The sequence below is a fragment of the Lonchura striata genome, chromosome 4, assembly GCF_050655825.1.
Source record: "Lonchura striata isolate lonStrDom1 chromosome 4, ASM5065582v1, whole genome shotgun sequence".
Lineage (NCBI taxonomy): Eukaryota > Metazoa > Chordata > Aves > Passeriformes > Estrildidae > Lonchura > Lonchura striata.
The window spans coordinates 2979038-3005218 of record NC_140706.1 but is presented as its reverse complement, the minus strand read 5'-3'; the positions used below and the strand labels follow the sequence as shown (position 1 = coordinate 3005218).

Genomic DNA, 26181 nt, shown 5'->3' with positions numbered 1-26181 from the left:
CGTGACCTTTTCCTGTCCCTCTGGCTTGCTTCAAAATCCACCACTTAGCAAGGCTGGCACGAGGGCAGCCGGGTCCCTGTCACCCGCCCGGGGTCAGTCCCAGTCCCAGGGACAAGGCAGGCACTGGGATCCACAGTAATGGGTTGGAAATGGGGCTCAGCACCTGCTGTGTGCTGTCCCAGCAGCTCAGCTCCTGCTGCAGCACAGGGTGGAGGGAGGGAATTGTCATCCCAGAGCCCCTGTGGCTGCTCCAGGGGTGCCCAGAGCTCTGCAGGATGTGTCTCAGGTAGACAAGTGGGGGAAAATCCCAGTTATCAGCCCCTGGTGTCTTTTAGGGACTCGATTTTTGCCTGATTTTGAGGTGTTCATCAGATGGAGCCTTCCCAGCTCAGCCACACATCGCCAGTGGTGCAGGAATGTTGGGGGTTCACATCCCACATCTTGGAAAATCCGAGTGCTAGAGCTGGGCTGAAAGCGCAGTTCCCTCATCCCAGCTTGGAGACCCCCATCCATGCTGGTGTCACCCCTTCCTTAATGATTTTGGGGTGATTTGGGGTGTCTCCCCTCCCCGGGATGCTGGCTGTGGGCAGCAGGTCCTGGATCGATCCTGCATCCCCTGCGGGGATGGATGGGTGGGCAGGATGGATCCCAACGGTGCCAGGGAGCTCCACCTCCCCGGAGGTGCCACCGCCCTCAGGGACAGCATAAAGGACGAGCTGTCCCCTGTGCCTGGCCAGTCAGCCCGGAGAGACCTCGGAGCAAGGACCCCGCAGGGTAAGAGAGCCGGGAGAGGGTTGGGATAACGGTGCCCCAAATTTTGGGGTGACTGTGGGATAATGGGGACTGATCCTCGCTGTCAGCATCCAATGGGGATGGGTAAAGATGAGACCAGCCCTGGAGGGGATCTTTGGGGAGCCCAAACCTCTCTGCTCTTGAGGGATTTTGGGTGCTTTTCCCAAGGAAAAAGCTTTTCCTTACTTTTTATCCTTTTTCATAGATGCTGTGCTGATTGCTGAAGGCAGCGAGGCCCCGAATCTGCCCCAAAGAGGGGCTTGGCCACGAGGTAACGTGCTGGTGGCACCTCCCAGCTGTCCCCATTCTCCTGGGGCTGGAGGTGCTGCTGGGGCTCCGGGGTGGGACGCGATGGCCAGATCCCAAATTCCAGCTCTGCCTGAGCTCCTTCCCCCGGACCCAAACCCTGCACCCAGCCCAGCCGAACCCCCTGCACTCCGTGGGGCTCTGGGGACAAAAACCCCTCCAACACCCCCACCCTGAGCCCCAGCCGGATCCCTGGAGCCCCCATGAGCCACCCCCAGTGCCCAGGACGAGACCACCACAGTGCACGAGGGCTTTTATTGGGTCTCCTATGTACAGAGCCGAGGTTGGGGGGGTCGGTCAGGGTTGGGGGGACTCAGAGCAGGGGGTGCTTGCCCTGCTGCTGCTGCTGCCGGTTTGCCAAGTGCATGAGCTTGAGGAGCAGATCTCCGGCCGAGCCGTCCAGCACCGTCAGGTTCTTCTCCTCCGCCGCCTCCTGAGCGCCGTCGCTGCCCTGGTCCAGGCAGGCGCTGTCCATGGCGCACGTCTCTGCCGCAGGAAGCAAACCGTGGCCATGGGACAGGGGATTTGGGGGATGTTTCTGGCTCTGGGGAAGGGGTTGGTGGCAGCCCGGGGGGTCAGCACAGCCCGTGCTCCAGTTCTGGCTCTCCCGTTAAGCAGGGAGCAGGGCTGGATTTTCCGGCACATCAGGAGGCTGTGCTGGCCAGGAAAAAGCTCATGGTGGGGCAGGGAGGAGCTGTGAGCACAATCTTTTAGAATCAGAATGGTTTGGGTCGGAAAGGACCTTCAAAGAACATCTTGTCCCACCCCCTGCCATGGCAGGGACACTTCCAACTAACTCAGGTTGCTCCAAGCACGAGCAACCAATGTCAATCCAACCCGGCCTTGGACATTTCCAGGGATCCAGGGGCAGCCACAGCTTCTCTGGGCACCCTCTGCCATGGCCTTACCACCCTCACGGGAAAAAATTCCTTCCTTACAGTCAGCCTGAACCCAACCATCCCCAAATTACCTCCACCGCTTCCACTCCACGCCTCAATTTCCCCTCCCTAAAACTAAACCGCACCACCAGAGAAGCGTTACCGGGAGACTTCTCCTCCCTCTCTGCATCCCGCCACGCTCCCCGCGCACCCAGCCCGACCTCCCGGTGCCACGGGCGGTTACCGGCGCTGCAGCAGATGCCGGGCGCGGCGCAGCGGCCCCCGGCGCCGCAGGGCTGCCCGCCGGCCTGGCAGGGCGAGGGCAGGAAATCCTCCTCGGCGCAGCGCCGCGTCTCCGCCGTGCCCAGGTAGCAGCCCAGCTCCGCTCCGCAGCAGATGCCGGGCCCGAAGCAATTCCCTCTGTTGCCGGGACCGCAGGGCATGCACTGTGCGGGAAGGAGCTGCCTCGGTGCCCACACCCCAAAATAAACCCCTTCTTGCACCCCCTTGTATTGCAAACCCCCATGCGAATGCATGGGGGGTACAGAAAGCAGCTCCCCTCTTCCAGCTCCTGGAGGTGCCACGGTGCCACCAGCGCTGGTCAGCGCCACCAGCAACAATGACCTGGTGTCCCAGCTTTGGGGTGTCCCCGCTTTGGGGTGCCACCGCTTTGGGGTATCCCAGCTTTGGGATGTCCCAGCTTTGGGGTGCTCCGGGTTTGGGGTATCCCTGCTTTGGGGTATCCCTGCTTTGGGGTGTCCCCGCTTTGGGGTGTCGCCGTTTTCTCTGTCCCCTCTTTGGGGTGTCCCAGCTTTGGGGTGTCCCATCTTTAGGGAGTCCCTGCTTTGGGGTATCCCAGCTTTGGGGTGTCCCTGCTTTGGGGTATCCCTGCTTTGGGGTGTCCCCGCTTTGGGGTGTCCCCGTTTTCTCTGTCCCCTCTTTGGGGTGTCCCATCTTTAGGGAGTCCCTGCTTTGGGGTATCCCAGCTTTGGGGTGTCCCCGCGTTGGGGTGTCCCCGGTTTGGGGTAACCCAGATTTGGGGTATCCCCGGTTTAGGGTGTCCCCGGTTTGGGGTAACCCAGATTTGGGGTGCCACCGCTTTGGGGTGTCCCCGCTTTGGGGTGTCCCAGCTTTGGGGTAACCCAGATTTGGGGTATCCCCGGTTTAGGGTGTTCCCGGTTTGGGGTATCCCAGCTTTGGGGTGTCCCCCGTGCCCCCATGACCTCCCCGTCCCCCCTCCGTGCGCTCTCCTGTCCTGCCGCGGCCAAGCCTGAGCCTCTCCTCCAGGCGCCAACCGCACTTCGGAGCGGCCACAGCTCCGCCAGCGCCCATCGCGTGTCCCCGGCACCCCAAAGACCCCGCGGTGCCCCGGGCAGCCTGGCACGGCCCCGGGGGCACAGTGAGCGGAGCTGCGCCCCCGGAGCCGCTCCGTCCCTCCCGCAGCTCCGTGCCCGTCCCGTACCTGCCGGAGCGCGGCGTCGGGCAGCGCCCGCTTCCCGCCCCGGGGGCAGTTCTGGATGTAGCAGGCGGACGACAAGGCGAGGAGGCAGAGGAAGGAGAGGGGCAGCGAAGGCTCTGCCATGGTGCACGGTGCCCGCGGCCGTGCCAGGGGAAGCTGCTCCAGCTGCGTCTCTGGCCCCGTGCTGAGCGAGCTGCTATTTATGCTGCCATCACCCCTTCCCAGGGGAGGAGGAGGAGGAGGAAGAAGAGGAATGGGTTGTTTTTTTTTGGGTTTTTTTTTTTTTTTTGTTGTTGTTTTTCCTTTTTTTTCTTTTTTCTTTTTTTTTTTTTTCTCCCCAAATCGCATCCAAGCAAATCTGTAATTGAGATGATTCAGAGCGGCAGCACTCAGGGCTGGTGGATGCCACCCTTGGCTGCTCCGCGGGGCACGGGCCGGCCCTGGGATGTGCTTGGGAAGGGGCGCTGGAGGGGCTGGGGGTGGATTCAGGGAGAGATGCTCCTTCAGAAGGTGCTGGTTTGGGGAGGGATGGGGGTTTGGGGACAGATGTTCATTCAGGAGATGTGGTTTTGGGAACAGTGATGGTTTGGGGGTGATGCTGGTTTAGGATGGATGTGGATTTTGGGAGAGGTGCTGGTTTCAGAGGGATGCTGGTCTGGGAGCAATGCTAATTTGGGGAGGGACAAGGGTTTGGAAGGTGCTGCTTTAGAGAGATCTGTTTATTTGGAGGGTTCTGAGTTGGGATTGGTGCTGGTTTGGAAGGATGCAGATTTTGGGAGAGGCGCTGGTTTGGGAAGGGATGCTGGTTTGGGAAGTGGTGTTTGTTTGGAGCATGCTGGTCCAGGAGGGATGCTGCTCTGTGGGATGCTGGTTTGGGGAGAGATGCTGGTTTGTGGGATAGTGGTTTAGGGATGGATGTTGGTTTAGGGTGGGATGCTGCTCTGTGGGATGCTGGTTTGACTGATGCTGATTTTTGGGATGCTGCTTTGGGGAGGGATGCTGTTTTGTGGGATGCTGGTTTGGGGAGGAATGCTGCTTGGTGGGATGCTGGTTTGGGGAGGGATGCTGCTTGGTGGGATGCTGGTTTGGGGAGGGATGCTGCTTTGGGGATGGATGTTGGTTTAGGGAGGGATGCTGCTCTGTGGGATGCTGGTTTGACTGATGCTGATTTTTGGGATGCTGCTTTGTGGGATGCTGGTTTGGGGAAGGATGCTGCTTTGTGGGATGCTGCTTTGACTGATGCTGCTCTGGGAGGGGACGCTGGAGGGGAGTGATGGGGTTGGGGTCGGGAGAGAGTCCCGGGTGCACAACACCACCCCAAAACCCAAGGGCTGGGCTGCAGCATCGGGGTGCAGGGCAGGACCCTGTCCCCAGAGTGATCTGTCAGGGCCACCCACGGCTCTCCTGCCACTTCTTCCTCTTCTCCAAGAAGCCAGAAGGCAGGGAAGCCACTGGAAGAGGGGAGACCAAAAGAAAAGGCACCTCCAGCACGTTCATGTCACCCACGGGCTGTCAAAAACATCTGTAGAGGAAAAACACCATCAACAGCCCCTGCCCCATCCAGCCGTGAATATTCCTGTTGTTCCCAGATCCCTTTTCCAGCTACAACCTCAGCAATGTGAAGTCAATATGCAGAGAGGAATCAGATGCCTGTGAGCATCCACCCTCTCCTTCTCCCCCCGAAAAAATGCTGGGATTGGCTCACAGTGATCAGAAGGGGTTTTTTGGGGGGGCTGGACAATGTGGGGTGCTGCCAGCTGTGGTCCCACTTCTGGAGTGAATTTATCCTTTACCTATCTTCACATAAGGTGGGGAATTGAGGCAGAGAACCTAAAAATCAGCCTGGACATCACTTGGGATGGCTGAACATGGTTTTTTCCCTACCCTTCATTAGTTTCATTAGCCCCAGTTAGAGGGAGGGGAAAGGTGGTGCCCTGGGTGGGGAAGGGGCTGCTCTGCTTGAGCATCCCAAAAGAAATGGTGATCCCGCTGCAATCCTCCCTGGAAAACCCTTGTGGTTGTTTCAAAGTGCTTTCAAGAGCTCCGCAGGAAGCAGGGAGCAATGCTGGAGGGGGCTGAACCCCAGAGCATCGCTTTGCCCCCACAAGGGAAACTGAGGCACGCAGGAAAAGCATTTTCTGGATCAGTGCTGGGGAGCCCCAGCCTGCTCCCAGCTCCTGCCGTGTGATTCTGGAGCATGGAGCAACCCGGGGGGTGACAGTGCTGGGCTTTGGGGCTTTTGCTGGGTAAATTCAGATTTCCTCCCCTGGAGGGGGGTGAGGGTGGCCACAGCCCCTGACTCCGCGGGAGCGGCGAGTTCCCAGCTCTGCCCTGGATCCCCCAGCTGGGGCAGCCGGGGGGGGTTTAATGACCGGCATCATTAGCACCAACCTCATTTCCCCATCCAAAGCCATCCCTTCACAGCGGGAGCCCAAACCCACTGACGCTGCAGGGCTGAGGAGGACGCAAAAGCCCTCGGCTGGGAAAACTTTTCTTTAAAAGAGCCCCAAATGTCAGCTCTAAATTGGGCGTTAGGCGCTTGTGCTCCGTCTCTTCATTACTGTATCGTAAAATGACATTAGCCGGGAACGATCTGCATTCAAATGACTCTGTGTCTGGAATGATAACGCAGGAATATGAGATTAAAATGTAATTATGCTCTTTAAAGTCAAGGAAGGTTAATAAAATGTTTTTCCAAGTTGCAGAGGCTCCGCAGCCGCAACGCAGAATCACTTAGGGGAATCAAGGGGAGGATGAGGTGGGAACGGGGAGGGGGAAATGGGTAGAAAACACAAAAAAAGGGCGTTTTGGGAGGAAAATGTTGGGGTCACCTGGGGTGAGTCATGGGACAAGTGATCCCAGGGATGGGCAGAGCCAGCCCTGCTGGGCTGTGATGCTCCCTGGTACCCAGGGTACTGCCGGGCCCCCATCCCACACCCTGCTCCCAACCCAGGCCTTGGGGCTACTCGGAGTCCTACCCCAAATCCTCCAACACCAGCCCCAGGACCCCTTCTCTGTGTGTCCAGCACTGGATTTGCTCTGCCACATCCCTGCTCCTCCCCAGGGGATGCCCCTGATCTCCCCACAACCCCCACAGGCTGTGGCTGGTGTCAGTGGCTGCCACCCCTATCCCAGCTCCCCTCGGGAATGAGGGAAATCCCAAAGGCCTGACGGGGCTGGGAATGGGGCAGCACCCTCAAATCTGCCCCTTGCTCAGCTGAAATTCAGCCCCGGCTCTTGCTGACACCAGCGAAGGGGTTGGGGCTGCCAGAGGGGCTCAGCCATGGAGATCATGGAATCTTTGAGGTTGGAAAAGCTCTCCGAGGTCGTTGAGGCCAACCATTCCCCCAGCACTGCCAAGGCCACCACTGACCCATGTCCCCAAGTGCCACATCCACGTGGCTTTTAAATCCCTCCAGGGATGGGGACTCCACCACTGACCTGGGCAGCTGTGCCAGTGCCTGGCTGCCCTTTCCATGAGGAAATCTTCCCAGTTATCCAATCTGGACCTCCCCCTTCCTTCATTAACAGCAGGAGCTTCGTTAGCTCTGGAGCCCCCAGCGAGGTTTGTGAGAGCTCTTTTGGAGGCAGGAGAAGGGATGGAGGTGATGGAGCTTGGCTGCAGCACACAGAGCTCCCAGTTTAACCAGGATAAATGAGAGTGACAACATTCAACCAGGATAAACCAGAGGAGGCTGGAAAATGGGATGAATTTCACTGATTTGTGCATTTCCAGCCTTTGCTGCTCCTGGAGGGGGATGCAGCAGGGAAGGAAAAACTTTTTGAAAACGTCACATGGAGAAGGTCAGGCTGGCAAGGGAGAGCTCCCTGCTCCTGCTGGGGAGCTCTAATGCTCCTCAAATGGATCTGTCACTGTCACCCTGGCCCCGTGGCTGACGGGTGGTGGGGAGGGGGATCCTGCACCTCCTCCCCTCACATCACGGATAAAGATGCTCCTCTGCTTCTCTGACAGCTGGAAAACAGCTTTGATGCCTCTTGAAAGGCAGCAGAGGCAGCGTCAAGATTGGCTGGGGCACTGCTTTGATCATTTCCACGGTCAAATCCATCCTGCTGGGATGTGGACGTCACGCTGGGAGGTCACTGACCAACAAGGGATGGATTTGTCCAAAAAATGCTTGAAGGGCAGCATTAGAGGTAATTGCTCAGGCTGCAATCAATTCCATTCCCCAGCTCCCAGGGAAAGGACAGGCTTGATGCTGGGAAGAAACGTGCTGGTGGCATCCGTGTGGGAGCTGAAGAGGGATTGCTGTGGGTCCAGGCAGAGGAAATTGCTGGCTCTGTGTCACCTCCCACACCTTGGGGTGCAGAGAGGGTCCCTGCAGCCCACAGGGGTTTCAGTGCCCTGGGATGAGGGGGACTCACACCCAGCTGGGGCAGGTGATCCTTCCCTGAGCTCCAAGATGTGCAGAGGGAAATTCATCCCTGGATCCCCTGCAAGAGGGGACACAGCAGGTGAAATGTGCTGCCAAGGGTCCCAGAGGGTTAAGGAGGAGAAATTGGGGGATGAAGGCTCTGAGAAGCTGCAGTGAGGTGGAGATGAGCCCTGCTCTGAGCAGGGAGGGGGCCCTGATGTCCCAACACCACCCTTCCCTTCCAACCCTGCTCCGTGTGGCTCCTGCCCCTCCCTGCAGAACAAAGGGAACCTGGAGGTAATCTGGGATCCCACCTGGATCCCTGCCCACCCTCAAGACACCACAAGGAACTTTGGGCACTGGAGAAGCTGTCAGAAGAGGTGGCTTTGGAAGCATCCAAGCTTTGCTAGCTCTGGAGAAGGTGATGCCTCTGGGGATCCAAGGCAGCCACCCGTCCTCTCTCCTTCCCCGGGGGATTGTGAGAGCTGAATCACCCCGGGATGGCTCACTGCAAACACGACACCAGCACTGCAATGGAGTGGATTTACTGCCTCTGAATCGTGGGGTTTTTAGGAATTTTGTGCCTATTTTCGGAGTGTTTATTATTTTAAAGCGTGTGATTTTCTCTTTTTGCTCAGAATGGAGAGGGGCTGTAACTCCTGCTGACGCAGAGTCAGGATCAGCGTGGGGCTGGCACAAAGCTGCGTTCCAGGGGATGAGCAGCTCCTTCCCGTGCCAGGAACATAACTTTGCTCAGGTGCCTTTTGAGACCAAATAAAGGTGTGACAAAAGTGAGCTGAGTCAGCTGCAGGCTCCTCATGGCCCAGAACATCAATTAAGTGGCACCAGCAGGGGGTTGTGGAGGTGACAAACCCTTTGATGTCACCTTACCCCAGCACATCCAGGACAGAACATATCCAAGTCATTTTTTTGTCTGGCTTTTTTGTGAGCAGCTCTCCGAAGCCCCCATGGGTGCAGTGTCTGAGTCTCATCCCTGTGATACACGAGGCTCAAACCCCCTGGTCTGCAGCTCCTCTGTGTTGGTTTGGCTTTTTCCAGCCCGTTTATTTCCTCCTCTGCCAAGAGATTCACTCCACGACATCATTAAACCTCAGGATGAGACCAATTAGGAGCCAGAGAGAGAGAACCTGACTTTAAACATTTTATTAAGGCTTAAATGTCTATCAGCCAGCCAGGAGCTGGGCTGGTCACACGACATCAACCGAGAGGGTGGGATGGGATAGCTTTTCTACAAGAGTCTGGATGGGCAGGGTGGGATCACTGCCAGCTCCTCACACCTCAAGCACGGCCTCTCGCTGCTGATTCCAGGATGAGAGACGCTCCCAGCAGGGAGGGGAGGGCCAGGTGGGGAAGGGGAGGAAGTCAGAGGGGGCTTGGTGTGTGTTGCCACTCACGAGGACTTTACCTGCTCCACAACCGGGTGGCTGCTGGTCAAACGTGGCGTGAACTGGCTGGGGGGAAGCTGAGCTGGTCCGAAAGGCACCTGTGCTAAACCTCAGAGCCCCGGGGCAGTGGTGGAGACCAGTCCTGGATAAATACATATTCCTTGATAAAGAAGCTATGGCTTTTGTCCTCCTGGGGCTCTGGCTCTAACCTCCCACCCCGCACTAGACCGCGCAGTGCTCTCCCCTCTCCGGCTCTCCTCGGCGGCTCCGTGTGGACACGGGGCACTCAGCAGCTCCTTCTGCTCCTGCCGGGCTCAGAAGTGCTCAGAAGTGAACCCTCCGGACGTCCTGCGTGGCCGCCGCCCTCTTGCAGCTCCCGCAGTGGATGGGGGAGGCCGGAGCCTTCTGGCGCTCGGCCAGGCAGGGCCGGCACACCAGGTGCCCGCAGGGGAGCTGGTACACGGGCTCTGCCTTGAAGTAGCAGGAGAAGGATTTGCCACAGGAAGCACATCCCTGGGTCTGGCCGCTCCTGCTGTGCTCTGCAAATCCAGAATGACACAATCAGCAGGTTGGAAAAAACGTCGGAGATTACTGGGTGAACCAACAGCACCGTGTCCAGGCTTTCCTGGTGATGCCACCACCTCCCTGGGCAGCCCCTTCCAGTGTCTGATCCCTCCTCATGTCCAGCCTGAACCTCCCCTGGCACAGCTTGAGAGTACAAAACGAAGGGACAGAAGTGGATTAGGCAGGGAGTGTGAGAAGCCCAGGCTGGGCCACCCCTCCTGTGCCAGCCCTGCCCCAGTCCGAGGGCTCCAGGTCCTGCAGGCTCAGGGCACGGCTGTGACTCAGGACTGTGCCAGCTTCCTGTCATTACCACAAGGAAAGGGAAAGGTCCAGCTTCCAGGGCAGGGCGTGCTCAGAAAGGGATGGATCACATCAGCACTTGCACCATCAGGCTTTTAATTGAGGACAGATGACTGTAAAAAAGGGCTTTTCACTTTGACTGGACTAAATCATCCTCCCTCCCGCTCTTCCGCAGCCATTCCCAGGTGGAAGGGCTGAGGTGGCACTTGGCATTCCTGTCACACACCACCCACCGAGGGCTACTCAGCTCTCAGACAGCAGCAATTTTAGAGGGGACAGGAAAAAGCTGAAGAGATGAGTGTCACTGTGGAACAGCAAAAGCTGTTTGGGGAGGGGGAGAGGGGGAAAAACAGACAGATGGACTGACAGACAGACAGACAGACAGACAGAGCCCTTCCCAGGGTCCCTCTAAAGCTCCTTCTCAGCCATGGCCAGGCAGAGCCTCACCCAGGGGAAGAGAAGCCAGGACATGTGGAGGGACATCTGAAGGTTCAGTGATTCCCTGCACCCCAAAGGAATAATTTTGGGAATGCATACACAGCTGGATGAGTGGCTGGGCAGCAGGTGGGTGGGCTTGGCAGCCTGGAATGTTGCTGCTGTGACCTGCTCCTGCTAAGGGCTGGATGTCACATGGTATTTCAAAGAATCATGGAATGGTTTGGGTTGGAAGGATCATAAAGCCCATCCCATTCCACCCTCCTGCCATATGCAGGGACATCTTCCACTGTCCCAGGCTGCTCCAAGCCCTGTCCAACCTGGCCTTGGACACTTCCAGGGATCCAGGGGCAGCCACAGCTGCTCTGGGCACCCTGTGCCAGGGCCTGCCCACCCTCCCAGGGAACAATTCCTAGCCAATACCCAATCTCACCCTACTCTTTCAGTCTACAAACATTCCCCCTTGTCCAGTCTATATAAAAAGTGACTCTCCCTCTTTTTTCCAAGGCCCTTTCAAGCACTGGAAGGCTGCAGCATTTGCTGGATTTACACCTCTCCTGCAGCACCTCCACCCACGTGGCAGCTCCCCAGCTTGCTCCACACAGCTCACAGGCTACACTGAACCTCTCAGCCCAAACTGCAGAGCTCTGGGAACAGTCTGAACTCAGCTGGAGCAGGCTGAGCACTGTGTCCTGTCCATCCCAGATCATCCCTGGGCAGCACAGACAGCCAAAAACACGGGAACATCATGGGACTGGTGCCACAGCCTGCTCTGACCCAGGACATGGACAACATCCCACACCTTGTGGGGGACAGCAAGGTCTGACCTGCCTCAGTGGGAGAATAAACCAGCAAAACAGCTGAGAGGGGCAAGGATTGTGAAGTAAAGCTTGCTGGGAGACAATGTAATATTTTTATGTGGAATATTTAATATCTGGGGTCTGAACGAGGCTCCCTGTTAACCCAGCTCCCAGAGGTGCTCCAGAGGTGCCCGCTGCTCACCAAGGACCGTGCCCACGCTCCAGGAACTGCTGCAGCCTCCCTCTCCTGGAGCCTGCTGCTGGCTCTTCATCAGCTTGGCTGTGAAGGAGGGCATGGAGCTGAGAGCCGAGGTCAGGGCAGTGTCCAGGCTCTCCGACAGCTTCTGCTCGTGGGACACCAGGTCTGCAAAGGGAACAGAGACAGGTCTGCAAAGGGGACAGAGACAGGTCTGCAAAGGGAAATAAACACCAGGTCTGCAAAGGGAAATGGAGACCAGGTCTGCAAAGGGGACAGAGACAGGTCTGCAAAGGGAAATGGAGACCAGGTCTGCAAAGGGGACAGAGACAGGTCTGCAAAGGGAAATAAACACCAGGTCTGCAAAGGGAAATGGAGACCAGGTCTGCAAAGGGAACAGAGACAGGTCTGCAAAGGGAAATAAACACCAGGTCTGCAAAGGGAAATGGAGACCAGGTCTGCAAAGGGAACAGAGACAGGTCTGCAAAGGGAAACACAAGGACCAGGTCTGCAAAGGGAAATAAACACCAGGTCTGCAAAGGGAAATGGAGACCAGGTCTGCAAAAGGAAACAAACTCCAGGTCTGAAAAGACAAGAAATAGATGGGGAAGTAAATATTGGGAAAAAGAATCTGTGATGCAAACAGTGCCTTGGCTCTGGACTTTGGAGGATTTTAGGAGCCCTGCCACTTGTTTTGTTGAGAGTTTTTTCCTCACCAAGGGTCTGGGATTTTGGGTGGAGTGCCTCGTCTCCTTTGGGTCCTAGAGGTGGAATGCCCTATTCCCTATGGATTACCACCATTCATGTGGTGTCCCAGAGCCAATTTATACAGGACCAGAATCATTTAGGTTAGAAAAGACCTCCAAGATCAAATTAAGCACTGCCAAGGCCACCACTAAATCGTGTCCCCCAGTGCCACACCCACATGGCTTTTAAATACCTTCAGGATGGCAGCCTGTGCCAGGGCTGGAGAACCCTTTCCATGAAGGAATTTTCCCTAGTACCACCTTAAACCTCTCCGGGCACACCCTGAGGCCATTTCCTCTTGTTCCCTGGAACAGGGCCTGACCCCCACCTGGCTGCACCCTCCTTTCATGGAGTTGTAGAAGTCTGCAGGACTGAAAAAGGTTCAAACTCCCAATAACCCAGGAGGTTGTTTTTCCCTAAAACCTCAGCCAGCTCCCGAGGATCCCAGCCCAGTGCTGCCAGCCTTGCTCCATGCAGCTCACAGAGAACATTTAAACCATTAATAAAATCTGTGGGACTTGTTTTTCCCTCTCTGTCCCAGTTCTGAGGCACAGGGCAGGGCTGGACCCTCCCTGCAGGGCTGCCCTGTGCAGCACTGACGGTGCTAATTAAGACGAAGCATTAAGAGAATGTTGTCTGCATCACTAATTCTGTTAAATCCATCTCCCAGAGGAAGAGCTCGCAATTGGTGCTGCACATTTCCTCCACCAATCAAGGCTGATGATCCAGTGAAGCAGGAGCTCCACGGGCTGAGCACTCTGCTTTTATTTATGTATGGACACGGCTGCCCTGGGAGCTCCAGGACCCTCCTGCTCCTGTGGGGTTGGGGCACATCCTGGTGGGAGCTGTCACACACCTCCACAGCCAAAATAACCAACAATTCCTCCTAAAACAGGGAATGAGCTCTAGGCTGAGGGAGCAGAGCAGAAAAGTGCAGTTTGACTTCTCCCCGCTCTTCCTGGTACCACCCGACTTCAATTATTTTCAACTGAAGAATTAATTTAAAATCAAACAGCCACCTAAGCTTCATCCTAAAAATGTTTTTGGGCAGATGGAGAGAAGGGTGAAGGCAGTGACAGGTTCCAGCAGCTCTGGGTCATATTTGACATGTCACAGACCACTGGGTTAGAGCAGATCAGGAGATTGGGCTTACCTGCCCAGAGAGGCAATCATGAAATATCCCCCCACCTGGATTTACACCCTTTGCCCCCACATCCACACAGCTTTTAAATCCCTCCAGGGATGGGAACTCCACCACTGCTCTGGGCAGCTGTGCCAGGGCTGAGCAACCCTTTCTGTGAAAGAATTGCTCCCAAAATCCAACCTAACTCTCCCCTGGTGCAACCCCTGTTCCCTCCTGTCCCTGTCCCCTGGGAGCACAGCCCCACCAGAATCCCACCTGGCCCCACCCTCCTGTCAGGGAGTTGGTGACAGCAACAAGGTCCCACCTGAGCCTCCTTGTCCTCAGATTTGCAGGATATTTTGCATTCCCAGCAGTGCTGCTACCACATCACTGAGAAAAGGATGGATGAAGGGTTTCCCCTGCAGCCACAAGTCACATTTTTTTTGTCATTTAGCCTCTACCAGGTTTTCTGCTCTAACCACCTGCAAATTCTGTGCAAGTCTCTCCCAGGCTGAGCTGTCCCTCGTCCCTGCAATTCCCTTGCTGTGGTTTGTTCTGTGTCCCATTCCTGCTTTCCTTCCCACCTCTCTCCTCATGATGAGCCAGGACTCCCTGTGCCATCACCACTGCACCACCAGGCATTTCTTTTCCTGTTTTTGCAAGAGAAAATAAATCCCCCTGGATAAAGAAACTTCAAACCAGGACAGTGAGAAAAATATTGTCTCCACATGGAAGGAAGAGAAAGGAAATCCAAAATAAAAGGGGAACAGGGTGACCTGAGCAAACGAGGGCTGTGAAACACTGAACAAGGAACATGGGGAGGCGGATGAAATAACCCATCTCCACCAGCCAAACACAGCCTGGAAGCTTTCTAGAGGTGTGATGGGAACTTGAACTGGATTTGTCACCCCAGCCTGGGGCTGTCCCAACACTCAAGGAACAGAGGTGACCTGGGGAGCCACAATACCTGTGGAACAGTCCATCTGGATCAAGTGGGAGTCACTGTCAGCTTTCATTTTTTTAGCACAGTTCTCTGAGGTAGCCGTGACGAGTAAGTTTGTAGCAGAAAAATAGGGCGGCTGCAGGGAGCCCTGATCCATGCAGTCCATTTTCCTTTTCAGAGATGACATGGTGATGGAGGAGGGCACCGGGCTCTCCGAGGCGTGAGCCCTCCCCAGCAGGTTGGTGCCAGGGATGCTGTGCTGCAGCAGGAAGTGGTCTATTCTGGCCTTGAGGGTGGGGTGAGGTAGGGGCTGCGAGTGCTGGCTGAAGGCCACGCCCGTGAAGGGATCGCTGGGAACCCGGCCCCAGGACGCCTCGCTCCGGTTGCATTTCTCCAGGGTGCTCTGGTCAATCACCTTCCCAGAGGGCAGGAGCATGGGTAAAGTCATGATCTCCAGGGTGATGGGGTCCAGGAATTCTTCAGGGATGTCTTGGACGACATCCACCAGCTTGTGCAGGGTCTGCTGCTCGTTGGCACTGAAGGGCACGCAGTCGCTCTCCATCGGCGTCCAGAGCTCCGGCTTGAGGCCGCCGACGTCCTGGGCCAGGAACTGGGAGGCCACCTGGAAGACGCCCTCGATCACCTCCTGTGGGCAGGACTTGGCAGGCTGTCCCCACACCTCCAGCCTCTTGATGCTGGGCAGGCCCCCCCCGGCCACGTGGGTGATGCAGATTTTTAGGTGGGACACGTTGCTGAGCGAGGCCGGCCCTTTGTTCCAGAGGTCTTGGGACACCGAGCCGGGGTAGGAGAAGACATTTTCCATCTGATGGAAAGGAGGCCTCGGCTTGAAGCCTCTGTGGCCAAAAGTCACTTTGCTCTGATTTTTTAAGACAGCTTTGCCCACCAGGGTGAAGGTGTCCTTGTCCGACACAGGCTGCCCGGCCAGACCTGAGCACTGCCCCTCAGGGCTCTGCCACGAGGTTTTGTTGCATGAGGTAGAGGTGTAAACTTCCAGCCCGGAGAAGGTCTGGCAGCCCCCGGAGGAGATGTCGATGTTGATCCTGCAGATCTCGACGTTGAAGGGGAAGGAGATGGTGACGTGCACCGGGGGTTTGATGAAGTACTCGCTGCGGAAGCCGCGGTTCCTCCTGGCCAGGTCCTCGGAGATCAGGTTCTCCACCTCGTAGCCATCGGCAGAGATCTGCGTGCCAGCACAAAACCGGGGTCAGTTTGGAGCAAGGAAACACAGGGAAGCCAATTTCACAAGCACTTCCAGAGATTCTCAGGATGACATCAACCAGGAGCTAAGGCTGAGGTTTACGTGCAGCTCAGGCCAGGCAGGAGATCCCTGCTGTAAGGCAGAGCAGACCCACTCCCACCCTCCTCCATCCCCTCTTCCTGCACCCTTTGTCACCATGGGCAGACCTGACTTAACTGCTGGAAGAGTGAAAAATTAGGGATAATCCATGGTTTTGGCTGGGTCAGTGAAATAAGTCAAGGAGGAGAGGGTGGCAGGGAGCAGAGGATGAGACTGGGGGAGATGGAGTCTCCTCTTTCAGTCTCCCTTTTCAGGTGGGAGTCTCCTGGTTTTCTTTGTGCCTGCTTATCCATGTGGAAATGCACTTGGAATCACAGTTACAGGGTCCCAGAGGAACTCTGGATGTTAATCAGCCTCTGGGAGCCACCTCACCCATCCCTGAGGGAGATCCATCAAACCAGGCTGGGTCTGGTTTGGAACATGCAATCCCACCCTCTGCTCTGCTCCTGGGCAGCCTGGTTCAATCCATTCCTTTTCCTGGAATCCCCAAACCCTGAGAAATCGGCAGCATTTGCTGAATGGACAAATAAAAACGAGGAAAATGTATTTATTCCACCAGTTTAATATGGTCTTGATCATGACAATCACACCAAACTCTGTGGCATGGCTGGGTCTCTCCGCAACAAATTGCAGCACTGCTGCTTTTGCAGCACAGAATTTACAAAGCCAAGGTTGTCCTGGATTTTGGGGTGAGTTGGTGTGGAAACTGACAACTAAAAACCAGGTTTGAATGAAAATCGAGTTTCTTAAAGAGATTCTGATGTGCTGAGTGAAACCAGGAGTATTTGGAAAGTAACTTCACCGAGTTCTCATTTCACAATTTCACATTAATTAATAATTTCACACTATCAAGAGCTGTGAGTTCCAATGGGCAGAGGGAAAACTGGAATATTGCACGGAAAAAGGGATCTCAAGTCAAAGAACTTATAGCTGGAGGTACATAATGCTGTCTGGTTATGAGATCCTGTAAAATCAGGGCTTTTCCCTCCAGTGTTTAGTGTGTGCCACATCACAGCAGTGATGCTGATTATCCCAGAGGAGCAGTGAACAAGCTCCCCCACCCAGGGTGATTCCATCCAATCCCTCCATCCCTCCCACTCCCCAAAACCCCCTCATCACTATTATACCTTGTTGCAGTGAATTCTTGGCTTGAACTGTGGGAGACAGACGTTTATTACCATCTTGGCAGCTGGAGAGAGGTCACTTGCTGAGCATCAGAGTCAGCTTGGGGAAAAAAAAAATTAAAAATAAAAGAAGTGAATATCCATGAGCAGTGAAAGGAACTCGTTTTGGGTGAGTTACAGGCTTGGGACTTCCTAAAACGCAGCTCAGATCTGAGTCCAGGAGGTGAAGCCAATATAAAACCAAATGAATGTGGTGGAGAGATGAAACCTAAATTAATGTGGTAGACAGATGAGATTAAGAGAAAAAAAAAAACACATTAATATTAATCAGTGAACCTGTGGAAAAAAAGCAAAAACAAAATGGCTATTTTAACTAAACCACCTATGAACAGACCAGCAACTAGATCTGAAGGATTATTAAAGATGCAAGAGTTCTGTAGGTGTAGAAAAGCACCAGCACAGCACAGAAGGCTGTCACAGAGAGTGAAGATTAACCACAAATATTAATAATTGCTGTTAAATAACTCCAAGGGAGCAGAGGGCATGGAATAGCTCTGAGGGAGATGTCTGGGATCTGAACACCAAATTCTTCTGCCAGCAGTCATTAAAGAAACTCAACTGAACACACCGTCTTTCCCATTGAAAAAAAAAAAAATAGTGACTGGAATTGGCTGTCTCAGATCCCTTTTAAGAATGAAATTATCTGTGAGGTGAGAGCTTTAACCTCATGTTAACCCCAGCTTTAAAATGTCACTGCCCTGGGCAACCTTGCAAATCAGGGACTCGCTGCCTCCTTCAGCAACAAGCAGCTCTTTAATGATTTTCCACTGATCTGTTGGTTCAGTCCAAATGAAATTGGCCTTCCTGGGGCACATTGGAAAGGCAGAGTTAATGAGCTCCCTGTGCTGCATCTGCAAGGAGAAAGGTGGAATTCAAGGCACAAATCCCACGGATAAAAGCCAGCCCAACCTGGAATTCACACCTGCAGAGAGCAGAGCTTGGTTACAATGCCTTGAAAATGAAGCAGGTGTGAACTTTACAAGAGGAACAGCCAGGTGAGCAGCACTTCTGTCCCAAAATTTGGTCTGGCAGCCATGAGGAGCAATTCCTGCTCCTCAAGCAGCAGGACAAGCACACACCAACTCTCCTCCAACACTGATTTCTTGGCTGAGTCTGTTTACAGAACTGGGCTGCCAGTGGGGAACTGTTTAAAGTGGTCTGACTTTTGGCACTCACATCTTATAGGAGACTGACAGTTCAGCTACAGGCTGTGCCTCAAAACTGCCCTTTTTGCCTCATTTTGAACCAAAAGTGGTAAATTCACTTGGCCCTCAGCACTGGTGCTATGAAAAGTGGCAAACCAACAACTCTCCTTGCTCCCTTCCTTGGGAAAACTCAAGATTCTCCCCTGTTCTATCTCTCCTCTCTTTCCTGGGCTGAAGACTTCTGCAACATGAGGCGTTCTGTATGGGTATTTTATAGGATTTTCTCCTGTTTGTGACCCTGAGAGACTCAGGTTTATTTTTCCAGTCTCAATATCTCAGTAAGAAAATGGATTATTCTGCATTTCCAAGTCACTGCACTCCCTTCAGTTGAAAGACTCTGCTACAAATCTCATGGCTAAAGTTGAGTCACCGAGTTGCTTTTACCCATGGCTGGGTTTTTATTTTCCCCTCTCTCTTCAGCGTGTGCCTTCCCTAAGGTGAACAAAGATCTGTGGACTGAGGCAGTGAAACACAGACCTGAAAAAAATCCTCAGTGGTTTTGGACAAGGAATTTCAAACCAGACTGTCTGGAGTTTGTCACAGCGCTTCCTGGTGTGCTGTGTGGGAGTATGGAGCTGCTGCCATAAGGAATGTGCATGGTGGGCACCAAATAAAGTCCTTGGAGCATGAGATGGAATGTCCTGAGGTCAGAGCACCCTAACCCTCAGTCCCACTCAGTATCCAGGTTCCATCCTAAAGGAGAAACCCAGGCTGTGCCCTCAGCCCCAGCCCCATGGAGATGGAAACATGAGGAAACAGCTGTGTGTGTTCCTGGCACCCAGCTCAGCCTCATGACTAAATATCCTCTGTTCCTGCTCTCCCAGAGGCACACCAAACCCAACCACTCTCGTTTAGGGTGGAGAAAGAAGCAATCACAGTGAAAAATGAATCATTAGGAGGTTTTATTTCTGGTGGAAGCATTGGAGGATCCAGGTACAAAAGGAGAGCACGGAAGTACAGATGTCACCAGAGCAGAAATGGCCACACAGAGCACCTGCCAACAACTGAGCCAACACCCAGAGCCCATTTTAGCAGTACCCAGCCACGGAGATGCACTGGGGAGGCTCTGGGCAAGCCCCTGCCCCCACTAGCCAGCCCTGGTGAGCAGTGCTGGGCAGAACACTTTGTAGTGGAGGTAGCTGAGCTTCTCGGAGCGCGTGCGCTTGAGCAGAGGGAACCACTCCCAGAAGGGAATCTCCACCACCACGTAGCCCAGCAGCCGCAGCTGCCGCCGCTTCAGGCAGTGCAGCCCCAGCAGCCGCCTGGAGCTGTAGCAGAAGTGGTTCCTGTTGGACACCTGCAGGGCCAGCCTCACTTGCCCAGCCTGCCAGAGCCCTGATTTAGGCTTAGCCTGTGATGAGGCACCCGCAGAAAGGGCTCCACCCAAGCACTGTGTGCCCGTTGTGTCCCCGCTCTCCTGTCTGGGAATCCTGGCTTCGTTTCCCACTTCTGTGGGACTCTGGTTATGAGCTCTGCCCTGTATGAGCTGAGACATTAAATCATCTGTCAGACTAATTCCCAAGTCTTTCAGCTTCCTGGCTGTCACGGGATCCTTGAAGTTGAAGGGGATGGGACGCCCATCCGCGGCCAAACGCACCTCCAGGTCGCTGGACCTGGTGTGGGGCAGGATCATGTGGTTCTTCACATACTCAGGGCCTCCCAACATGCTCTCCAGGAGGGACGTGGCTTCCACGATTTCAGGCCTGACGTAGATTTCCTGCTCTGCAAAGCCTGAGGCCATCTCAGTGAACTCCTGACAAAGCTGAGGGGTGAGGCGGCTGCCTTGGTAGGTCGGGCACTCGATTTCCACGCTCTTACCAAGGGTGAACAGGTCCTTGTTGAGCTCATATTTGCTACCTCTAGTTTTCTGGACAAACTCCTTCCTCAAAGCAAAGTCTATCAGCTCCTCTGGGAAGCGTTTGACAAATGCCAGGCCAAGCAGAGCAGTAAGGAGATGCTCTGGAAACTTGCTAAACTCATGGAGTTTTGCATGCAATTGCTTTATCAAGCTGGAATAAAACTCCTCCTCGTTGGGAGGTTCATAGTCCAGGCACCCAAACGACCACAGGAATTTGGCAGCATCCTTGCTCCGGCAGTAGGACACCTTGGAAGGCAACGAGGTGGCTACAGCAGCCAAGACATCCTCGTCAAAGAAGTGCAGGGATGAATAGGTAAGAGTGATGTGCATGATGCCCTGGATGTTTGTTGCAGGAATCCGAGCAGGAATCACCCTCCCGAGCTCCCTCATGAGGGGCGGGTGGTCCATGCGGGTGTAGCGCAGCATCTTGAGCACGTTCACCAAGGCGTAGGTGCTCATGTCCTCCATCTGCAGGGACACCCTGTCTGCAATCCTCCTCATGACGTGCTCAGAAATCCCACTGAGGGACTTGAAGAGCCCCAAGCAGATGGCACCCAGCTCCTCCAAGGTGAAGGCGTCCAAGTGCTTCAGGATCGTGCTCTCCACCTTCTGCGCCAAGTCCGCGGGCGACCTCCGGCCTTCCCCGATGATGTAAAGGAGCTGCACAAACTGGGGCAAGGTGAGGTCCTTCCAGTGCAGGTTGGCATAGCTGAACAGAATGCCCAGGTAGGAGGGCACGCTGCGGTCCAGGCAGCGCCAGCAATCCGCCACCAGCAGCAGCTGCTCCAGGCCCATGTCCCACGCCCGCCGGCAGAACTCGGCCTCGCACGCGTTGAGCAGGGGGTGGGAGGCTGGCACGGCCAAAGGGACACAAGCCTTTAAAATCTGGATGAGATCTGGGGTGCTGAGCAGCCTGATGGCCGTGACAGCTCGGTGACACAAGGCACTGAACCTGGGGTCGGACAGCAGCGCCGCGCGGCGCTCCGCTGGCAAACGGCTCAGCTTGAGGAAATAATCCGTGAGAATTCCCGGGCTGCCCTCACACCCCGCCACACTCTGTAAAATCGAGTCCCCTTCCTCTGCAGGGAGGGGCTGTGCTGGCTCAGCACTGTCACAGGTGAGAGCTCTGTACTCAGGCCTCCCCTTCTGGAACATGCGGGGGTCCTCTTTGGAGTCGTGCAGTTCCCGTTTTTCCTTCTCTGCTTCCTCCTTGTACGGCGTGGCCAGGACGGTCTCCTCCAGGAGCGTGCTGAATTTGGGCTTGGGCAGGGCATTCCTGACAGGTGCCAAAGCTTGGGAAGAGGCAGTGGGGAATGTCTGCAGAGCCTGTGCAGTGCCAGGGCCGGTGAACGTGTCACCGAGGGCCTGGCTGCTGTCCCTATCCGTGTGCTGCTGGGAGCCAGCCCTGCCTTTGGCATAGGCAGCTGGATTATACAACACTCTGTAGTCCTGTGGCTTCAGCAGCTGGATTGTAGCCCCTGACTGGCTCCCAGTCTTGGCTGCTCCTGGCTTATCTGGCTTTTCCTTCTTGCTTTTGCTGCTCCCACACTTGGCCTTGCGCTTGGCTGTGGTCGAGAGCGCTGTCACCCTGCTCAGCCTGGGCAATCTTCGGCACATTAGCACCGTAGCCATGGGTCTCAACTTAGTGGGGCTCAGAACTGCTTCCAGGTACTGAAAAAAGGGCAGACGGAGAGTCAGCGGCCTCCACCTCACAGTTTTAAAATCAATCCTTCAGCTACCCAAAGGGAGGCGGCGCCGGTGCCTCCCCTGGCCAGGGCAGCTGGGTCCCTGCAAAGCCACTATGGAATGTCACCTCATGCAAAGGCAGCTCAGGATGAGCACCCAGGTGACCTGGGCTTGGAGTAGAAGGCAGCCAGGCATGGCCTGCTACTCAGCAGACACAAGAATCTTGGCACAGACTAGGAGAGTTAAGAAAAAAAATAATTGTTTTTTCATTTTTAAGAGACCCGAGCTGCTTTTCTTTCATTCTGAACAATGAAAAGGTGTTTTTGCAGAAGAGCTGCAGCTTCAAGAGGCTTTATGTGTTCAGACAGAGCATTCTGCTGCTTTGGTCACTGTGGTCTGAATCACTGACCACCACCTGAGAAGTTGTCCAAACATCCAGGGTGCCACACTGCCCTTTGCACCTGGAGACAGGATGTGGAGCAAAGTCTCCACAGAACCAGTGCAGAGAGTGAAAACTGGCCCAGAGCCTGCAGATGGAGGCTGGAGGGAGGAAGAAATGTGGGGGAAGAGCAGGGGAGAAGTAACACAAACCATAATGTGATGCTACATCCCAGGCTGAGAACGAGGGGGAGCAGAGCTTTAAGCTTCAGATTTGAGAGCACTTCCCAGAGTTTTAGGGTACAGGAGGCTTAAAAATGGCTGGTGCCTTCCTAACTCCTGCCTGAAGCAGCTACAGCTCGGAGGGTGAGGGTGAGAAATCCGTAGGAGTCCAGCTGGGTGCTGCCAGCCTGCACTGCCTGCCAAAGCAGCCCTGTTTACCATGATTCAGATGCTGATTAAAAAAAAAAAATTAAAAAAAAAAAATAAAGCACCAGGTGTCAGATTTCAAATCCTTAACCCACCCAAATACCCATCACACAGATGTTACCCAGTTCCTTAAAACCCCTCAGCACCACAGGGCGCTGGGCAATCAGGAAAGCCAAAGCCTGGCAGAGATGCTGCCACTGCAACATACTTTGTGCTCCCCACACAGGGAAATAAATCCTCAGAGACACCCCTGGGAGCTCTGCTTGGATCCATGGCTTCCTGATCAGGGATGCAGCAAGATGTGGGATTAGTGCAGGCAAACTCAGTTTTGCAGCAGCAAAATGGGCACTTTGGGGCAGGAGAGGTGGGTTTGGGGTGTGTGAGCAGCACAGTGGGATGGGGGCTCTGGTTGAGCATAAACTGTTTTTTTTTTGGTATGTAAGAATCGCCACATCCCCCATGATCCAGGGACACTTTCCACTATCCCAGGTTGCTCCAAGCCCTGCTCAACCTGACCTTGGACACTTCCAGGGATAGGACATCCACTGCTTCTCTGGGCAACCCGTGCCACTGAGGCAGATGAGGACACCTTGCATCCTCTGCTCCGTGGGCACAGCTTGGAGGCACAAACAGCAGCCAAGAGGGAGGAGAAGCTGCTGGAGCAGAAACCACCTCAGCTGAGAGGTGAAAAAACCAACTGGGCTGGGGACCAAGAAGCTCTGGGGAGCTTGGTGGGGAAGGAAAGGCAAACTGAAATGTGGATTTGTGGGGAGAGAGCCATGCAAAGAGGAGGGTACAAGAGAGGCCACTGTGTTTTTAGGATGATTTGTAAATATTGTGAGATGCTTAACAGCCCACTGGGCACCTTATCTGTATGTCCAAACACCCTGAGGCAGCCCCAGGAACAGATCAGGCTGTCCCACAGACCCCAGGCTGTTCCAAGGCTGTGACTGTCCCATCCCAGCACGAGAAGTCAAATCGTGCCGGAGAGACTGTGCCCCTTCCTGCCTGTCTGAGGAACAGGGAGTGGAAAAGCCTCCTCAGAAGCTGGACAGGAAAACCTGAGCCAAGAGCTGGATTTCAAAGCTCTCCTGTTCAGGAGAATGTCTGGTAAAAGAATCATTCATCACACATAAATGTCTGATAAAAGATCAGGAATGTCTGATAAAGTGATCATTCCTGCAGGTGACAGATGCTGGAGACAGGGGACAAGGCTCAGACTGCACCTGCTCTGGGGGAAGGAGACATCCCCTCCTCAGCACCTCACAGAGCTTGGACCATTAGAGGGGCTGGATCAAGCTCCAAAAATCATCTTGAACAAGAAGAGGTTTACTCAGGCGAGCCTTTCCCAGAGATTTCCTCGTCTGACTCGACTTTTGAGTGTCTTTATCTATTTTTCTGCTAACAAAACCCAGGTTATTTATACAAACCAACTCCTCCCTGCTGGGAAAGGTGATACCCCCCAGGAAATCCAGCCCTGCTGCTCCCAGAGCCCCTCCCAGCAACAACAGCCCCACTTCTCAGTCAGGGAATCAAAGGCCTGGTGAAGGCTCCGAAGGCGAGCGCCGCGTGCTGCTAAGAATATCCTCCAGGGATTGACTGTGGAGCTGTGACACATTTGGGAATCCAGGCAGTGGAGAGATTGCTTCTCTCCTCCTTTGCTCCAAATCCAGCCAAAATGACAAGACCATGCACAGCTGAGCGAGGCTGGGATGGGACAAGACAGTTCCAAGCACCCTCGAGGGCAATGGGGCTGCTCCAAGTGATTTGTCCATGTTTTCATCCACCCCTGACCCAAATCTTTGTGATCTTTCCAGTTTCCAGCCCATTTCTTTCCCAGCTTCATCCACACCTTCCCTGGAATTGCCTCTTTTCACGTTGAGCAATCAACTTTTTCCCTTCCTTTCCCCTTTTTCCTTTCCTTTCCTTTCCCCTTCCCTTTCCCCTTTTTTCCTTCCCTTTCCCTTTTTTCTCTTTCCTTTCCCCTTTTTCCTTCCCTTTTCCCTTCCCTTTCCTTTGTTTCCTTTCCTTTTTTCTTCTCTTTCCCCTTTTTGCTTTCCTTTTTCCTTCCCTTTCCCCCTTTTCCCTTTTTCCTTCCTTTTCCCCTTTCCTTTTTTCTTCCCTTTCCCCTTTTTCCTTTACCTTTCCCCTTCTTCCTTCCCTTTTTTCCTTTTCCTTTCCCTTTCCCACTTCACATCCCAACTCCTTCCCACCTCTGGGCAGGTCTCTCCAGAATTTTCCCTTCCTCCAGCAGCTCCAAGGAGCCAGGGAATTCTGGAGCTGGGCCCAGCAGGCTGGGAATGCCCTTTGAGGAGCAGCTCAGGCATGGGCACACCTCTGTTTCACTGTCACAGCTGGAAAAGGACATTCCCAGAGGAATGCCACCCAGCCCAGGGGCTCAGCCCTGTGCAAGGGGAGGTTGGTGCATCCCAAAAATGCTGTCAGGGCTTCTGGAACACTCTGAGGAAAGCCCTGACCCTGTGCTTCCACCAAAGGGCAGAGGGAAGCTCCTGGGGGTGTGTGGGGAATGAACAGGGGATGAATGCTGGGGATAAAACAGCTCCTTTTGGCCAACAGCCTGTGCCTGGGCTGGAGAGGAGAGCAGCACAAAAGGGCTTTTATTCCCCTGACAGGTTGTGATGTCAATGTGCAAAATTGTCACTTTTTGGGTTGTTTGGGCTTTTTCTTTATTTTCTGACATCACGAATGGTTTGGGTGGGAAGGGATTTAAAGATCATCTCATTCCACCCCCCTGCCATAACCAGGGACACTTCCCACTGTCCCAGGTTGCTCCAAGCCCCATCCAGCCTGGCCTTGGGCACTTCCAGGGATCCAGGGGCAGCCACAGCTTCTCTGGGAAATCCATTCCAGGGCCTCACCACCCTTACAGGGAACAATTCCTGCCCAATCTCCCATCCACTCCTTCCCAGTATCCCATCCATCCCTGCCCTCTGGCAGTGGGAAGCCATTCCCTGTGTCCTGTCCCTCCATCCCTTGTCCTCAGTCCCTCTCCAGCTCTCCTGGAGCCCCTTTAGGCCCTGCAAGGAGCTCTGAGCTCTTCTTGGATCCTTCTTTTCTCCAGGTAAGCACCTCCAGCTCTTCCAGACTGGCTCAACAGCAGAGGAGCTCCAACCCTGCAGCATTTCCGTGCAATTCCCTTCTCCCGAGGCAGGGCTGGAAGCCCCCAGTGCCGCTACTCACCCCTCACAAACACAAACCCATACAAACCCCCCCCCACACGCAGAGATACATTTACGTATTGCTGCGATACAACCCAGGGCAGGGCCCCGCCGGCTGAGGGGGCGGCTGGGGCAGGGGGCAGAGGACGGGGAGCATGGAAAAGGAGGTGGGAAGGGGCCGGGACTCACCGGGGCCGCTCCGCCGCCGCCGCCGCCGCCTCCTTCCTCCTCCTTCCTCCTCCTCCTCCTCCTCCTCCTGCCGCCGCTTCCGGTCGCGCGGCGCTGACGCCACTTCCGGCCCCCGGCGCGCGCGGCCGGCGGGTGGCGCCAGCGGCGCGCGCGGCCGCGTTCAAACGGACTAAAAATTGAACTTGGAGAATAAATCTATCTCGGTTTAGGTGATGCGTGCTGCGTGTGAAAAACGCCAGTCGCTTGGGTTTTTAAATTTTTAAAAGTTTAATAATGATAAAATGGTTATAATAATAATACAATTAGAGTAATGAAGTTTAGAGTTAGGGCAATTACAAGACAATAAAAAGTAAAGAATTACAGGCGTCTGGATGCTCTCGGACACTAAGTCACAAAAAGCATGTCTTGTGAACAAAGGAATTACTTTTAAAAC

General features: G+C 54.7%; 3 protein-coding genes and 1 long non-coding RNA gene across 5 annotated transcripts; 1 reads left to right on the top strand and 3 right to left on the bottom strand.

Annotated features, from left to right (window-relative positions):
- Positions 1-211: 211 nt before the first annotated feature.
- LOC146767487 (uncharacterized) lies at positions 212-11811 on the top strand. The gene is made up of 2 exons (XR_014954590.1): positions 212-1063; positions 11021-11811. It is a non-coding gene; the product is annotated as an uncharacterized LOC146767487 (long non-coding RNA).
- LOC110473284 (vasotocin-neurophysin VT) lies at positions 1335-3629 on the bottom strand. The gene is made up of 3 exons (XM_021535655.4): positions 3439-3629; positions 2221-2422; positions 1335-1584 (listed from the first exon to the last, which is right to left on the bottom strand). The coding sequence occupies exons 1-3, from the start codon at positions 3556-3558 to the stop codon at positions 1412-1414; spliced, it is 495 nt and encodes a 164-aa protein (XP_021391330.3). The 5' UTR covers positions 3559-3629; the 3' UTR covers positions 1335-1411.
- Positions 8958-25806, bottom strand: UBOX5 (U-box domain containing 5). Of its 2 annotated transcripts, none has more exons than XM_021535776.3 (5): positions 25749-25806; positions 16768-16864; positions 14347-15523; positions 11516-11677; positions 8958-9753 (listed from the first exon to the last, which is right to left on the bottom strand). In XM_021535776.3, the coding sequence occupies exons 2-5, from the start codon at positions 16819-16821 to the stop codon at positions 9539-9541; spliced, it is 1608 nt and encodes a 535-aa protein (XP_021391451.3). In that variant the 5' UTR covers positions 16822-16864; positions 25749-25806; the 3' UTR covers positions 8958-9538. The 2 variants fall into 2 exon arrangements, with proteins under 2 accessions (XP_021391451.3, XP_085433592.1); XM_085577466.1 differs by lacking the exon at positions 25749-25806 and adding an exon at positions 19627-19743.
- Positions 18915-25806, bottom strand: FASTKD5 (FAST kinase domains 5). Its single transcript, XM_085577465.1, has 2 exons — positions 25749-25806; positions 18915-21558 (listed from the first exon to the last, which is right to left on the bottom strand). The coding sequence occupies exon 2, from the start codon at positions 21517-21519 to the stop codon at positions 19117-19119; it is 2403 nt and encodes an 800-aa protein (XP_085433591.1). The 5' UTR covers positions 21520-21558; positions 25749-25806; the 3' UTR covers positions 18915-19116.
- Positions 25807-26181: the final 375 nt, after the last annotated feature.

Excerpts from the sequence above, each read along its gene's own strand:
- LOC110473284 (XM_021535655.4), bottom strand. The coding sequence starts at position 3,558 with ATGGCAGAGCCTTCGCTGCCCCTCTCCTTCCTCTGCCTCCTCGCCTTG. Across the intron at positions 2,423-3,438 it reads CCGACGCCGCGCTCCGGCAG|TGCATGCCCTGCGGTCCCGG; the intron begins GTACGGGACGGG and ends CTTCCCGCACAG. Across the intron at positions 1,585-2,220 it reads CGGCATCTGCTGCAGCGCCG|AGACGTGCGCCATGGACAGC; the intron begins GTAACCGCCCGT and ends TTCCTGCGGCAG.
- UBOX5 (XM_021535776.3), bottom strand. The coding sequence starts at position 16,821 with ATGGTAATAAACGTCTGTCTCCCACAGTTCAAGCCAAGAATTCACTGC. Across the intron at positions 15,524-16,767 it reads CAAGAATTCACTGCAACAAG|ATCTCTGCCGATGGCTACGA; the intron begins GTATAATAGTGA and ends GCTGGCACGCAG. Across the intron at positions 11,678-14,346 it reads CCAGATGGACTGTTCCACAG|ACCTGGTGTCCCACGAGCAG; the intron begins GTATTGTGGCTC and ends TTCCCTTTGCAG.
- FASTKD5 (XM_085577465.1), bottom strand. The coding sequence starts at position 21,519 with ATGGCTACGGTGCTAATGTGCCGAAGATTGCCCAGGCTGAGCAGGGTG.